The sequence below is a fragment of the Drosophila suzukii genome, assembly GCF_043229965.1.
Source record: "Drosophila suzukii chromosome 2 unlocalized genomic scaffold, CBGP_Dsuzu_IsoJpt1.0 scf_2c, whole genome shotgun sequence".
In the NCBI taxonomy this organism is placed as follows: Eukaryota; Metazoa; Arthropoda; class Insecta; order Diptera; family Drosophilidae; genus Drosophila; species Drosophila suzukii.
Window position 1 is genome coordinate 19,328,693 of NW_027255896.1, and position 13,327 is coordinate 19,342,019.

General features: G+C 43.7%; 1 protein-coding gene across 1 annotated transcript; it reads left to right on the forward strand.

Annotated features, from left to right (window-relative positions):
* The first annotated feature begins 827 nt into the window (after positions 1 to 827).
* On the forward strand, positions 828 to 6,802 carry LOC139354110 (uncharacterized). The gene is made up of 2 exons (XM_070998376.1): positions 828 to 968; positions 5,763 to 6,802. Exon 2 carries the CDS (start codon positions 5,848 to 5,850, stop codon positions 6,493 to 6,495), a length of 648 nt encoding a protein of 215 aa, XP_070854477.1. The 5' UTR covers positions 828 to 968; positions 5,763 to 5,847; the 3' UTR covers positions 6,496 to 6,802.
* The last annotated feature ends 6,525 nt before the right edge of the window (positions 6,803 to 13,327 follow it).

Consider the following 13,327-nt stretch of genomic DNA (forward strand, 5'->3'; position numbering starts at 1 on the left):
ATAAGTAATGTAATAAATAGCGGCTCCAGGTGGCTCTCTTGTGGGAAACCGGAGGTAACGTGGAGTATACAAGAGAGAAAATTTTTAAATTAAATTAAATTTTTTGGTCATCTCACTGTTTGTTTTGTTTTCTATGGTCGTTGCGATGCCGACTATCGAAAGCTGCGAGCAGGGGCGTAGCACAGCTGATAATCGCTAATAAATTACCCCCTACAAGTCGGCAAGCAACGATCATACAACAAAATACTAGATTAAAAAACTACTAGATTACCATAAAATACTAACTCTAGATACCAATGTAATAGGGAAGATCTGAAACGAGCGAGTTGGTAACATTGTTGAATAGAAAAAGCTCTTGAAATAAACGCACAATTTACATAGATGACGGCTAAGCAATGTTTTAAATAAAACCAGTGGATTCGCGAAGTTGCATATTTACTCCTGCTTCCTGAGCAAACATTGGCGCCCCCGGGTGGACTCACTGGTTCTTGGCCGTCTTCTAAACTTCGGATTTGCGTATTGTTATAAGTTGGCAAATCCCCAAGAGTTATATAACAAGTGCACGCGGCCAATTCGCGTTACGCAACAAGTGCATCGGCATCGCACATTGGGTGCATGGTCCAAGTTGGAGACGCATTTACGCGCCCGTGCAACTTTAATTTCATCTTTCGTTGTTGGAGCGCCCGCACAGCCGGAGCGCAGTACCCACGTACATCTCGGCGTAGAGGGAGCGCACATCGGCTGCGTCCATCTCCTCGCCACATTCTCGTCGGCACCCATAGAGAGGTGCAATAGAACGTCGTCTTTCGTCGCTGGAGCACCCGGAGAAGGGTGAGCCCCATACATCATCGTAGAGGGAGCGCACATCGGCTGCGTCCCTAACCTCCATTTCGTCACAGGAGAGCATCAGCGGGCTTCAACCTAACCTCGTCGGAAACACCGAGAAGTACAGCGATCCGTATTGTATGGTAAAGTGGCCTACGTAAATATATGCAAACTTTATTTCCATCACTTGCACAAACACATATCATAATTCACTTGGCTTTCAGTCACATACACACACAAAGGCCCACCCAACATATACACACACACACATTCGGTCTTGCTTAATCTGCCTGGCCCCAATCTTCGCGCGCTCTTTGGTTGTGTCGGTCTTTTCGCCTTCCTTGCTCCAATCGCGCATAGCCTGGCTGATGAGTTAGTACGGTGGGACAGTGCAGACATTCGATCGCTACCAGCAGCATTGCATTGGCATTTGCTTGTTAGAAACAATCTAAAAACGGGAAGTTGCTAGTCACAATGGGTGGAAGTCGGAAACGTTTTGGCAGAACTCCCTCAGCGGAGGACGACACAAACGAATTGCTGGAACAGCTTGAGCGGAATAAGAATCATATAATTAGAATTGAGGCCACAGTTCGTGGTCAAGTAACTCCCCCTAATGCGTGCGAAATGGAATGTCGTTTAGGTATTTTAAATGGATACATCGAAAAGGCGTTCGAGTTGCAACAACAATTAGAAGCAATTAATAACGAATTAGCATGTAGAGAGGAGTTAGAAGAATTATGTGTATCCGCAAAGGCATTATTAATGTCAAATTGTAACCGGCCCGAAGGAGAAAGAAATCATTCTACCTTCGCAAATAACAGTAGTTTAAACTCTTCAGCAAGTCACAGCAGAATACTACCACAAATGAAACTCCCAAAATTCGACGGCAACTATGCCGAGTTCAAAAATTTTATAGGTTTATTTAACAGCTTAGTTCACGATGACGAATCTCTATCAAATGTTGAAAAGTTTAATCATCTGTTATCCTGTTTAGAGAAGGAAGCCTTAGGAACAGTAAAGGCTTACCAGATCACAGAAGCAAATTACGCAAAGGCCCATGCGGCCTTGGTCAGGGTTTATGATAATCCGTGCCTAATATACTTTAAAAGTATTTCTCGATTGTTTGAAATCCCAACAATGCAAGCGCCATCCGCCTCGGCGTTGCGATCCCTTATCGACACTGTAACTGCTATATATGAATCTCTTCTCTCGCTCGGCAACGAGAAAACTCTCGCCAACGCAATGATAATTCACATCGTCATGTCTAGAGTAGATCCCAAAACGCGGTCGCGATGGGAAGAGCAACTTAGTTACGATTCTATTCCGTTATGGAAAGATTGCTCAGAGGCGCTTAATAAACGATACCAACACTTAGCGGCTGAGGAATCCACGACAGGCAGAAAAGCTCCCAAACAGGGACAGCTAGGGAACAAGCCCAGATATAGCAAAGCGGCATTAGCAGTTTCCCGACCTGTCGAAGAACTTAAGTCTAAATGTTGCTTCTGCAAGTCAGACAGCCATTTCATCCAGAGTTGTACATCGTACGCTAATATCTCGGTGGAAGCTCGGTTCAAGTTCGCAAAGAATGCACCGCTTTGCATCAATTGTCTACGCAGAGGACATAGTGTCGCAACATGCCAGTCATCTCGTTGTCGAATTTGTACGAAGGCTCATCACACACTTCTGCATCGGTATACCTCAACCTCCCAAGTACCGTCGAGCAATCAATTGTCATCGCCTATTGACAATCAGGTAGCCCAACAGTCACTAAGTGCCTCGGTTAGTCAGCCTATGCCGTAAAAGGTAGATCACGTCTTACTTGCAACGGCCCTTGTCGAGGTTCAAAGTCAGTCAGGAGCCAAGCTGTGCGCTAGGATTTTGCTAGACTCAGGGTCACAGGTTAATTTTATAACGGAGGAATTAGTAAATAATCTGCAATTAAAACGATACCGGCATGAGGCTAAATTCTCAGGCATTGGGAATTCCGCGTGTTCAGCTAGCTTCGCAGTCCAGACGACAATTGGGTCGCGATTAAACTCCTTCGAAGCGGCAGTTGAATGCATAATTTTACCGTCAATCTCAGGGTATCGTCCAGAAGCAACCGCAATATCTTCCGATTGGATTCGTAATGATATCTCCTTAGCAGACCCGTACTTTTACAAGCCCAAACGCGTCGACATGCTGATCGGCGCTGAGTTGTTTTTCGACCTGCTTAGGGAAGGACAAATACGGTACAAGCACTCAGGTCCAACTCTACAAAATACTGTCTTTGGCTGGGTAGCGTCAGGGCCCTATAAAGAAAATCCGCCCGCACGATGTATCTCATACTCCACTCTAGTAGCTACTGAGGACAACAATTTGGATCACACGCTAAGGAAGTTCTGGGAAATTGAAAGAATACCCGATTTAACAAAATCGCAGCTCTATACCCCTGATCAAGTGTTGAGTGAAAAATCGTTTGCTAGCACCGTCTCGCGTGACTCTACAGGAAAATTTGTAGTTAGCCTGCCTTTCAAATCGAGTCCTTCGTGTCTCGGTTCCTCGTATGAAACTGCACGACGTCGGTTTTTGTCCTTAGAACGGCGTATGAAAGGGAACCCAACAAATCATTCGTTGTATATCCAGTTTATGAAGGAATACTTAGCTCTCGGTCACATGGAGGCTACAGATAATAGGATACCCAACGAGCCTCATTATTTTATACCGCATCAGTGCGTTCTCCGACCTGAAAGCTCTTCAACTAAATTAAGAGTCGTATTCGACGCGTCATGCAAAACCACTTCCCAAATTTCATTGAATGAAATTCTCTTGGTAGGGCCAACAATTCAGCCTTGCCTGTATGCCACGCTGCTTAAATTCCGATTCCATAAATTTGCTATGTCGGCAGACATTACTAAAATGTACAGACAAGTGGTATTAGATGAGACCCATAGAAAGTTTCAGTTAATTGTATGGCGTGAGAACCCGCAAGACCCTCTACAAATTTATCGGCTTAACACCGTTACGTATGGTACGGCAAGTGCTCCTTTCCTTGCAATACGGTGTTTGAAGCAGCTTAGCGAGATCTACTCCGAATCTCTTCCCTTAGCTTCACAGGCTCTAGCCAATGATTTTTACGTCGATGACTTGTTAACAGGGGCCGATTCCATTCGTGAGTTAAGGAAATTGCGAGGGGAAATCACAGAGATTTTAGATTCCGCAGGGTTCGTCTTGGCTAAGTGGGCGTCGAATTGTACCCCCAACGAACGACAGGTCGCCGAGCCAGAAGTCCTTATTGGAGAAGACGCCGATACGAAAACTTTGGGTCTCACTTGGAGTCCAAAACAGGATACGTTCAAATTCAACGCCCAGAATCTACAGCTTGAAGACCCACCCACAAAGCGATCCATGCTTTCATTTGCAGCACGGCTGTTCGATCCGTTAGGACTCATTTGCCCTATCGTTACCCTTGCAAAGATATTTATTCAAAAACTCTGGTCGCTACAAATTGGATGGGACGACGAAATACCCGCTGACGTACTGCATCATTGGAGGACGGTGTCATCTTGCTTTACAGATTTAGAAACGTTAAACATCCCTCGGCATGTCGGAACTCAGTTTGGCGGCACTTATCAAATCCACGGATTTGCGGACGCGTCAACAGATGCTTACGGTTGTTGTCTGTACGTAAGGTCAGTGACCTCAGAGGGAATAAAAGTTAAGTTGCTAACAGCCAAATCCAGGGTAGCACCGATCAATAGACTTAGTATTCCACGACTAGAACTCTGTGCGGCTCACCTCTTAGCGAAGTTATGGAGTGATGTGCAAACGCTTAATCTTTACCGCGTCGAGCAGGTTACTATGTGGTCGGATTCTGAAGTTGTTCTCTTCTGGTTGCGCACTCATCTGTCAAAACTTAAAACATTCGTCGCAAATAGGGTTTCGGCTATTCACGAACTGGCTCCAACTGCAGTCTGGCGACACGTCCCTACTAACTTCAATCCAGCGGACCTACCCTCTCGAGGGACTACGGTCAAAGATCTCGATACGACGCTATGGTTTGAAGGCCCTTCGTTTTTGTCCATGGACTCGACTCATTGGCCAGTTAATCAGGACTTGGCTGACACGCCCCTCGAAAGCCAACTCGAAATGAAACCGCCAGTAATCGCCCATACGGTTGCTGTCGTCTCAAATCATCCGCTGCTACAATTAGTTGAAAATTCTTCTTCCTATGTGAAGGTTGTGAGAATTACAACATTTATCTTTCGTTTTGTTTACGGCAGGGCCTGGAAATTGTGGAACGACCACGTCCTATCAGCCACCGAGCTTAGTTTTTCGTTCTCTTATATCGCGCAGGCTGTTCAGCGTGAATCGTTTGCAGACGATTTCAATAAATTAAAGAAAAATTTGCCATTACCCAGTTCTTACCAAAAACTTAGCCCATTTATCAGCAACGAAACTTTCGGAACCCGTACTTTAACATTGGTGCGGGTGGGCGGTCGACTAGCGCACGCGGATCTAGAACCCAGTGCCAAATTCCCAATATTAATGCCTAAAGGGAATCGTTTTGTCAAATTGTACATCGAGCACCTGCACTATGCTAATTGCCATGCAGGACCACGAGCCCTAGTCGGCCTGCTTCGGCAGACAATTTGGTTGATCAATGCACGACGCGAGTGCAGTGCTGTTGTGCGCCGATGCACGCACTGTTTCCGGTATAAGCCACGGTTAATGTCGCAAATAATGGGAAATCTGCCTCTTGACCGTGTCAGAATCAGTCGACCCTTTAGAATAAGCGGAGTCGATTTCTTCGGTCCAATCCGAGTGTCGCTAGGAGTGCGGGGCAAGGCAGCGTTAAAAATGTATGTCGCAGTATTCATATGTTTTTCAACGAAAGCGGTTCACCTAGAACTATTGAAGGATCTCACTTCTAACTCATTTATCCTCTGTCTCAGCAGATTTGTTGGGCGGCGCGGCCCGCTCGATCGACTCTACTGCGACAATGCAACCAATTTTGTTGGTTCCTCACGGCTGCTTCAGGAGATGGCCTCCGATGTCCGCAGCACACTGGGAACGTACGGCGTCCATCACCAGGTTGAGTTCGTCTTCATTCCGCCCCGGTCGCCTCATTTCGGGGGCCTATGGGAGGCCGCCGTCAAGTCCGCCAAACACCTCTTTTTGAGGGCCGTCGGAAACGCCTTGCTGAAGGAGGACGAAGTCCAGACGATCCTGGTTGAAGTGGAAGCAGTGCTTAACTCGCGTCCGCTAGTAGCTGACAGCAGCAACCCTAACGACGGAGAGGCTATTACTCCAGCCCACTTTCTGGTAGGCACCACGCTCGCTGCTCTACCCCCAGGATCGGCACCTCCTCATCCGGACGACGACCTAACTCATCTACAACGCTGGCAGCTTATATCAGCCATCAAGCGACGGTTTTGGCGAGACTGGTCCCGTGACTACATAGCTGGGCTGCAGCAAAGAGTTAAGTGGACAACGGAATCGGCCAACCTTCTACCAGGAACCATCGTCGTCATCAAAGAGGACAATTTTCCGCCCCAGAAGTGGCTGCTCGGCAGAGTCACCGAAGTAACGCACGGATCGGATGGCAAGGTGCGCGTTGCTCTAGTAAAAACCAAGCAAGGCGTATACAAACGCTCAGTACATCATCTGGCACCTCTTCCCATTAATTGAAGGCCTACAGCGCTTCAACGCGGGCGATGTTTGGTCATCTCACTGTTTGTTTTGTTTTCTATGGTCGTTGCGATGCCGACTATCGAAAGCTGCGAGCAGGGGCGTAGCACAGCTGATAATCGCTAATAAATTACCCCCTACAAGTCGGCAAGCAACGATCATACAACAAAATACTAGATTAAAAAACTACTAGATTACCATAAAATACTAACTCTAGATACCAATGTAATAGGGAAGATCTGAAACGAGCGAGTTGGTAACATTGTTGAATAGAAAAAGCTCTTGAAATAAACGCACAATTTACATAGATGACGGCTAAGCAATGTTTTAAATAAAACCAGTGGATTCGCGAAGTTGCATATTTACTCCTGCTTCCTGAGCAAACAAGTACTCTTTATGCTCTGCAGTTCAGATAACTTAAGATCCATCTCAAAAAATCAACAGGGAACCATAATAAATCCAGTTTTCTAACCAGAAGAGCGTAATAACAGAGACAAATGCTATAAAAGTCAGTGTAAATGGTGTCTGTTTGAAGATGATTTTTAGGTCTCTTTATCACAAATGATGTAAGTTTCAAAAGGTTAGGAGATATAACTGACCTACAATAATATTTTCAAAGAGCTTTGGGATCGCTGACAAATTAGAAATACCCCTAAATTTACATGCTTTCACTTTGGTACCCTTCTTGTGAAGTGGAAGTACAAACGATTCCTTCCACATATTGGGAATTTGTGAAGATTCTAAAGATAAGGTAAATAATTTGAGAAGGGGCTTGCATAAGGCCTCCGCGCAATCTAAGCATGCAGCCAGGAATTCCATCAGGACCAGGTGAATACACAGGCTTGACACTTTGAAGATCGACAATGAAAGAGCTTTCATTTAAGGTGGGACAGAATATAATATTCGACCTGGATATAGTGTAAGAATAAGGCTATGAAGTATGAGATAAAGTACAATATGTCGTTAGAAAACACTTGGCAAAAAGATCGGCTCTTGCCTGATCAATTGTATGAGATAAAGTAGAATATGTCCTTTGAAAAAACTTGGCAAAAAAAATCGGCTATTGCCTGATCAGTTATTGCAGTAATATTTTCAAAAGATAACGAGGAATGATAATTGGTGAATTTACGCTTAGTGTTAACAAAATTATAAAACTTTCTCGGATTCTGCGAGAATTGAACTTTACAACGATCTAAATAGTTTTTGTAACACAGACAGTTAAGTAAAACTAGACCGAGCACCGGTATCTTTGAATTTCCTATAAAGTCTGGACCATGGACGAAATATGATCAGCAAATTTAAGTCTTGGGTCCAAAAGAATGCCGAGATCGTTTACTACAGTTATACCATCCATCCAGCCATCACTCAGCGTGTATGTCGCATACTGAGAATTGACTCGACAAAAGTCATCACCTTACACTTAGAGCCATTTAAATTCAGTAAATTGTCGGAGCACCATATTTGAAAGTTATTCTAATCTGACTGTAAGTTGGACTGGCAAGAAGTATCCTTGTACTGCAGGCATAATTTAACATCATCTGCGTACATTAGTTTATGAAAATGAGTTATAACTGTGGTAAGGTCATTTATAAATAAATTCAAAAGATGCGGCCCCAGGTGGCTTATGGGACACCGGACGCTGAGATCTCAAAAACTACAAGAGCTAGGCTATTGGGACTTGGCACGCGGATTCCTGAGCTTCTTACGCAGCGTAGGTTTGTTTCACCAGGGTGCCACGCCCACTCATAACAAGTTTGTTATGCGAATATGCCTCGCCCACTCAAACGCCCACAAGCCCCCCAAATCCGTGGCGCCCACAATTTTCATGCTAAATAAAAACTTTTTAACTGAAATGTATTAGTCTCGTCAATACCTATCGATTGATCCAAAGAAAAGTTTGCCACGCCCACTCTAACGTCCACAAACTGCCCAAAGCTGCGGCGCCTACAATTTTCAGTCTAGAAAAAACTTTAACTGCAATGTTTTTGTCTCGTCAATACCTATACCAATACCAAAAAATTTTTTCACGCCCACGCTAACGCCCATAACGCCTAAGTCTGTCTACGGCCCACATAAGTCTTAAACATATTGTGTAGGATCATTTAATATTTTTTTATTTATTTTATTATTGTGAACATATAACATTATATTCATAATTAAATATATATTATATACATTTTTATATAATTAATATAATTACATTATATTCATAATTAAATATATATTATATACATTTTTATATAATTAATTTTGTGACTCCAACCTCTGTAAGAAATATATCGGTTATTATCCTTCGTTCCAAACAAAGATTTTCGATTTGTTTCCATAGATAGATGTAAAATAATTCTCACAATTTAATGTTTGTCAGATGTTGGATTATTTTTAAAGCATTCGTTTGTTCCATTACACAGTACCATTAGAACATGTTTCGAAGGCATTATTGCCTAACATAGGAGCGTCTTTTCATTTCATTTCTGATTCAAGTTTATGATAGAGGTGTTGGGACCTGCTAAAATCTGTTTCTAGTTGCTAACTATTTTTCTAGTTGTAGTTTTTTAGTTCTATTCTATTTGTAGACTTTTTGTATGAGTTAGGAATTCTTGTCTTAGATAGCAGCGCATTTTGAAGAAGTTTAATAAACTATTTAATTACAATACTAATTTGGATTTCCTGATTCATGATGAGGGTTGAGCTGCCTTGACTTTGGTTACTAGCTGTTATTAACTGTTATGATCTGTTATTAGATGGTTACTATCTGTTTGGTAGCTGTTTACTAGTTTTTTACTGGTTGTCATCAGCTGGTTACTATCTGTTTAGCTGGTTACTATCTGCTTAGTTCATGTGTATTAGTTGTTTACTAGATATTATTAGCGGGTTACTAGCTATTATTAACTGTTATGAGCTGTTATAAGATGGTTACTATCTGTTTAGTATCTGTTTACTTGTTGTTTACTGGTTGCTAATAGCTGGATACTAGCTTATCATAGCTATATTATGTTGGGGAAAGATGTTTCCTGTTGTGTGTGTCATGTTTAGATGTTGTTTTGATAAATAATTTCGATTCATGTTGACAGATATTAAGAACATAAAATAATCTCTGGTTAATAAAATGTAAATTATAAAAGTCGCCGAGAATTCATAGGTCTGCAGGGTGACGCCTGCGGAGACGACGTCGACCCAGTGGTGTGGCAAGACGTCTGGCCAGGCGGTTAGAATTCACCAGTAAGCGATCAGGGATCGATTTGAAAATTGGTTAACATCCTATGTCGTTATTATTCCCATATCACGAAATAAAACGCTATTTTCGTCATAATGGTGCCACTTCACTCCAAACATCTTCCGTAGGGCCTTTGTGATGCTGCGGAGACGACGTCGACCCAGTGGTGTGGCAAGACGTCTGGCAAGGCGGTTAGAGTTCACCAGTAAGCGATCAGGGATCGATTGGAGAATTGAGTTAACATCCTTTCTCGTTATTATTCCCATATCACGAAATAAAACGCTATTTTCGACATAACGGTGCCACTTTACTCCAAACATCTTCCGTAGGGCCTTTGTGATGCAAGTTTGTACTCTTCTTAACGACGTGTCGCAAACGGTGCCCTAGCATGCTTTACCCCGATTAAGGGGCGGGAAAACAATGCCTTTGAAGAGCTGTACTATAGCCTAAAGGGATAATCCACTATCTGGGCGAAGTAGCCAACCCATTTTGTCTAGTTTCGTCCTCGCTGACCCACAGACCCACAGTACCACGAGCTACTGGGCTTGGGAGGTCCGAAGTGTAAATTGTGTACAGAACCGGGCCAAGGACGCTTCCTTGTGGGACACCAGCTCGAATTTGACGTAGTCCAGAAAGACGTCCACGAAAGATGTCCAGAGTTTCCACAGTCCCTCAGGCAATAGTGGCATTAGCTTGTAGAAAAGTCATCAAGAAATACGGCCGAGCAGAATTCATGACCTTCTAAAGCTTCTAGAATGTGGTTCACGACTCTGTGATCCTGTTCAATAGTTGAGCGTCATTAGTATCCAGGAGCCTATTAAGTATTGGACTTAGGCGAGCACTGAGCAATTGAGCACGTTTCCAAGGGGATGCCAAGATTCAGTGACGCATTGAAGAGAAGGCAGAGCTGCGCAATAATAGAGTTAAGGAGTGACCTTGCAACTTTACCATCAATCTTATTCATGCCAGGAGCTTTTGTGCGGGAGAATCGCTTTATATGATCGCGGACCTCCTCTTCATCCACTGGTCGCACAGCAACAGGAGGACAGAATGAAATTGTGGTTCGAGCTTCCTGTCTTGTTGTAAAACCGATCAACTACTTCTGCTATTTCGGAATCACTGTGAGACCAAGTGCCATCGCTTCTTTTAAGAGAAAGCCTGTAAAGGGGTTGTCTTTTCAGATTTCGTGTGCATTTCCATAATGCGAATCCATGATCCTGGTTGGGATCAATGGCACTGAGATGATTCACAAAAAATTCTGATTTGGCCATTCGGAGGACTTTTCTGAGTTCTGACACGGCAGCCCTCCACCTTGCCAAGTCCAGGATATGCCCTGTCCTTATCTAAACGCAGCGAAGTGTACGACCTTTTCTGGCCAATACTGCAATTTCATGTTTCGAAGAAGCCCATGTTGGCGGCGGAAAAGGTACACTTCAGCAGCTTGATGGATCTTGCCTACCAAATCCTGAGCAAAGGAATTAACGTCATCCGTAGTGACAAGCAGAGGGTTATCTTTAGTCAAAGCAATGAGCCTGGCACTGAAACTTAAAATATCCGAGCTTCGGGACTTGTTTTGGAAATGACCTGATAGGCAGCAACAGAGAATTATATCAAGAGCGAAATATGATCAGAGGAAAGGCCCGAACACTCAGAGTTGGAAAGGTGGCTGCACGGGATACCTCTATTCACAGCAAAATCAATGGCAGTCGGAAGATGATCATTGATCCAGGGAAAATGCGTGGGCCCCCCAGTGACCAGAATCTGCATGGACAACAGTCATCAGAGTGTTTTCACGAGGGCATGGCCGTCTGCAACCCCAGAAGCTATGGTGTGCATTCCAATTATCTCCAATAATAAAGCGGCTGCCCACAGAGCCCACAGGCGGCGAAGTTCCTCAGCTGGCCACGAATGACAATGACCAGGAGGACAGAAGACAGCGCAAAACGAAATTCTTCCAAACGACTTGAGCAAATCGATAACAATGGCTTGCAGTTGAGGCTCAGTTATCGTCCAGGGACGATTTGATAATAACAGCAGCACCAGAACGATATCAATCATCGGGGTGATTGGCGCAGTGCACAGCATATCTATGGATTCGAAAGAAGGAACGGCTGGTAAAATGTGTCTCTGAGATTAACAAATTGTCAATTTTACGTTCCTGGAGGAGATGCTTAACCTCCAAGGATTTCCTAACTAAATTGTAAGCGTTCCAAATTATGATATTTAACCCGTAGTTAGTCATTGCGGCGCGTTGACTCTATGGCGTGCTTAGACATCACGCTCCGTAATAGTTTCAGCGTCGTCATGACTGACATCATTGGATCAAAACGTTCCAATAGTTTTTCAATTGCCGCCGCTTGGGCATTCACAGCAGCCTCTTCCTGCTTTTCCAAGTTAATAGGACGCACAGGAAGCCAAGCATTCTGGCTCGGAAGCGGAGTAACAACAGTTTGATTTTTCTCACAGTGTTCTAGATAGGCAGGACAACGGCGGGAGGAAGCACTGTAGTTTGACCCACAATTGATGCACTTAGACTGTTACTCTTTCAGAGCTAGGCATTTATCCTTGTCCTTGCTGTCATGGTCGGCACACCTAGAACATTTAGGTAAAAACAAGCAAAAGTTTTTCGAATGGTTAAATTACTGACATTTAAAACACCTTAAAGGGACCTTTCTTTGAATCTGAGGTTTTATTGTAACCACTTGATAGACTATAACTCGAGTGTTATAAAAATTTTTGTTGTTTTTAGCTAGTTCTAATTCAACAAAGAATATATCTCGTTTGGCCTTACCATGTTCACCAGGTGGGTTATATACATACCGGGGGTTGTGCCCCAATTTTTTAAGTCTGGCAGTAATTTCACCAACCTCAGTTGAAGCTTTAAGGCCCTTAGTGACAGTTCGCACGCTCGTTATACCCGCTGCTCGTGGAGTAAAAGGGTATACTAGATTCGTCGAAAAGTATGTAACAGGCATAAAGTATATATATTCTTGATCAGGACCACCATCCGAGTCGATCCAGCCATGTCCGTCAGTCCATCTGTATGAACGCTGAGATCTCGGGAACTATAGGAGGTAGGCTATTGGGATTTGGCATGCAGCGCAAGCTTGTTTCAGCAGGGTGCCACGCCCACTCTAACGCCCACAAACCGCCCAAGACAGTTTTGATGCTAGAACTAAAATCTTAACCGAATTGTATTGTTCTCATCAATACATATCGATTGAACCAAAAAAGTTTACCACGCCCACTCTAACGCCCACAAACCGCCCAAACCTGTGGCGCCCACAGTTGTCATGCTAGAAAAATATTTTATTTTATTTTTATGTGGCGCATTTCAATCTCGCTTTGCTGATTGCATATCTTCAATTCCCTTGGTCCCTTTAGCTGAGTAACGGGTATCTGATAGTCGAGATAATCGACTATAGCGTTTTTCCTTGTTTTTGAATTAAGATGTGCTGTTTGGAATCCTTTTGTCCCTCCACAGTAACTCTACTGGATGATCTACCAGTCGTCTTAAGGCGAAATCCAGTAGTCACAGGTGATATTAACGCAATCAGTTGCCTAAAATCCGTGACACCTTTTAATAAAAAGGGAGGCGGTTCTCGGAGGATCTCG

Coding starts and splice junctions, on each gene's coding strand:
- LOC139354110 (XM_070998376.1), top strand. CDS start 5,848: ATGGCCTCCGATGTCCGCAGCACACTGGGAACGTACGGCGTCCATCAC.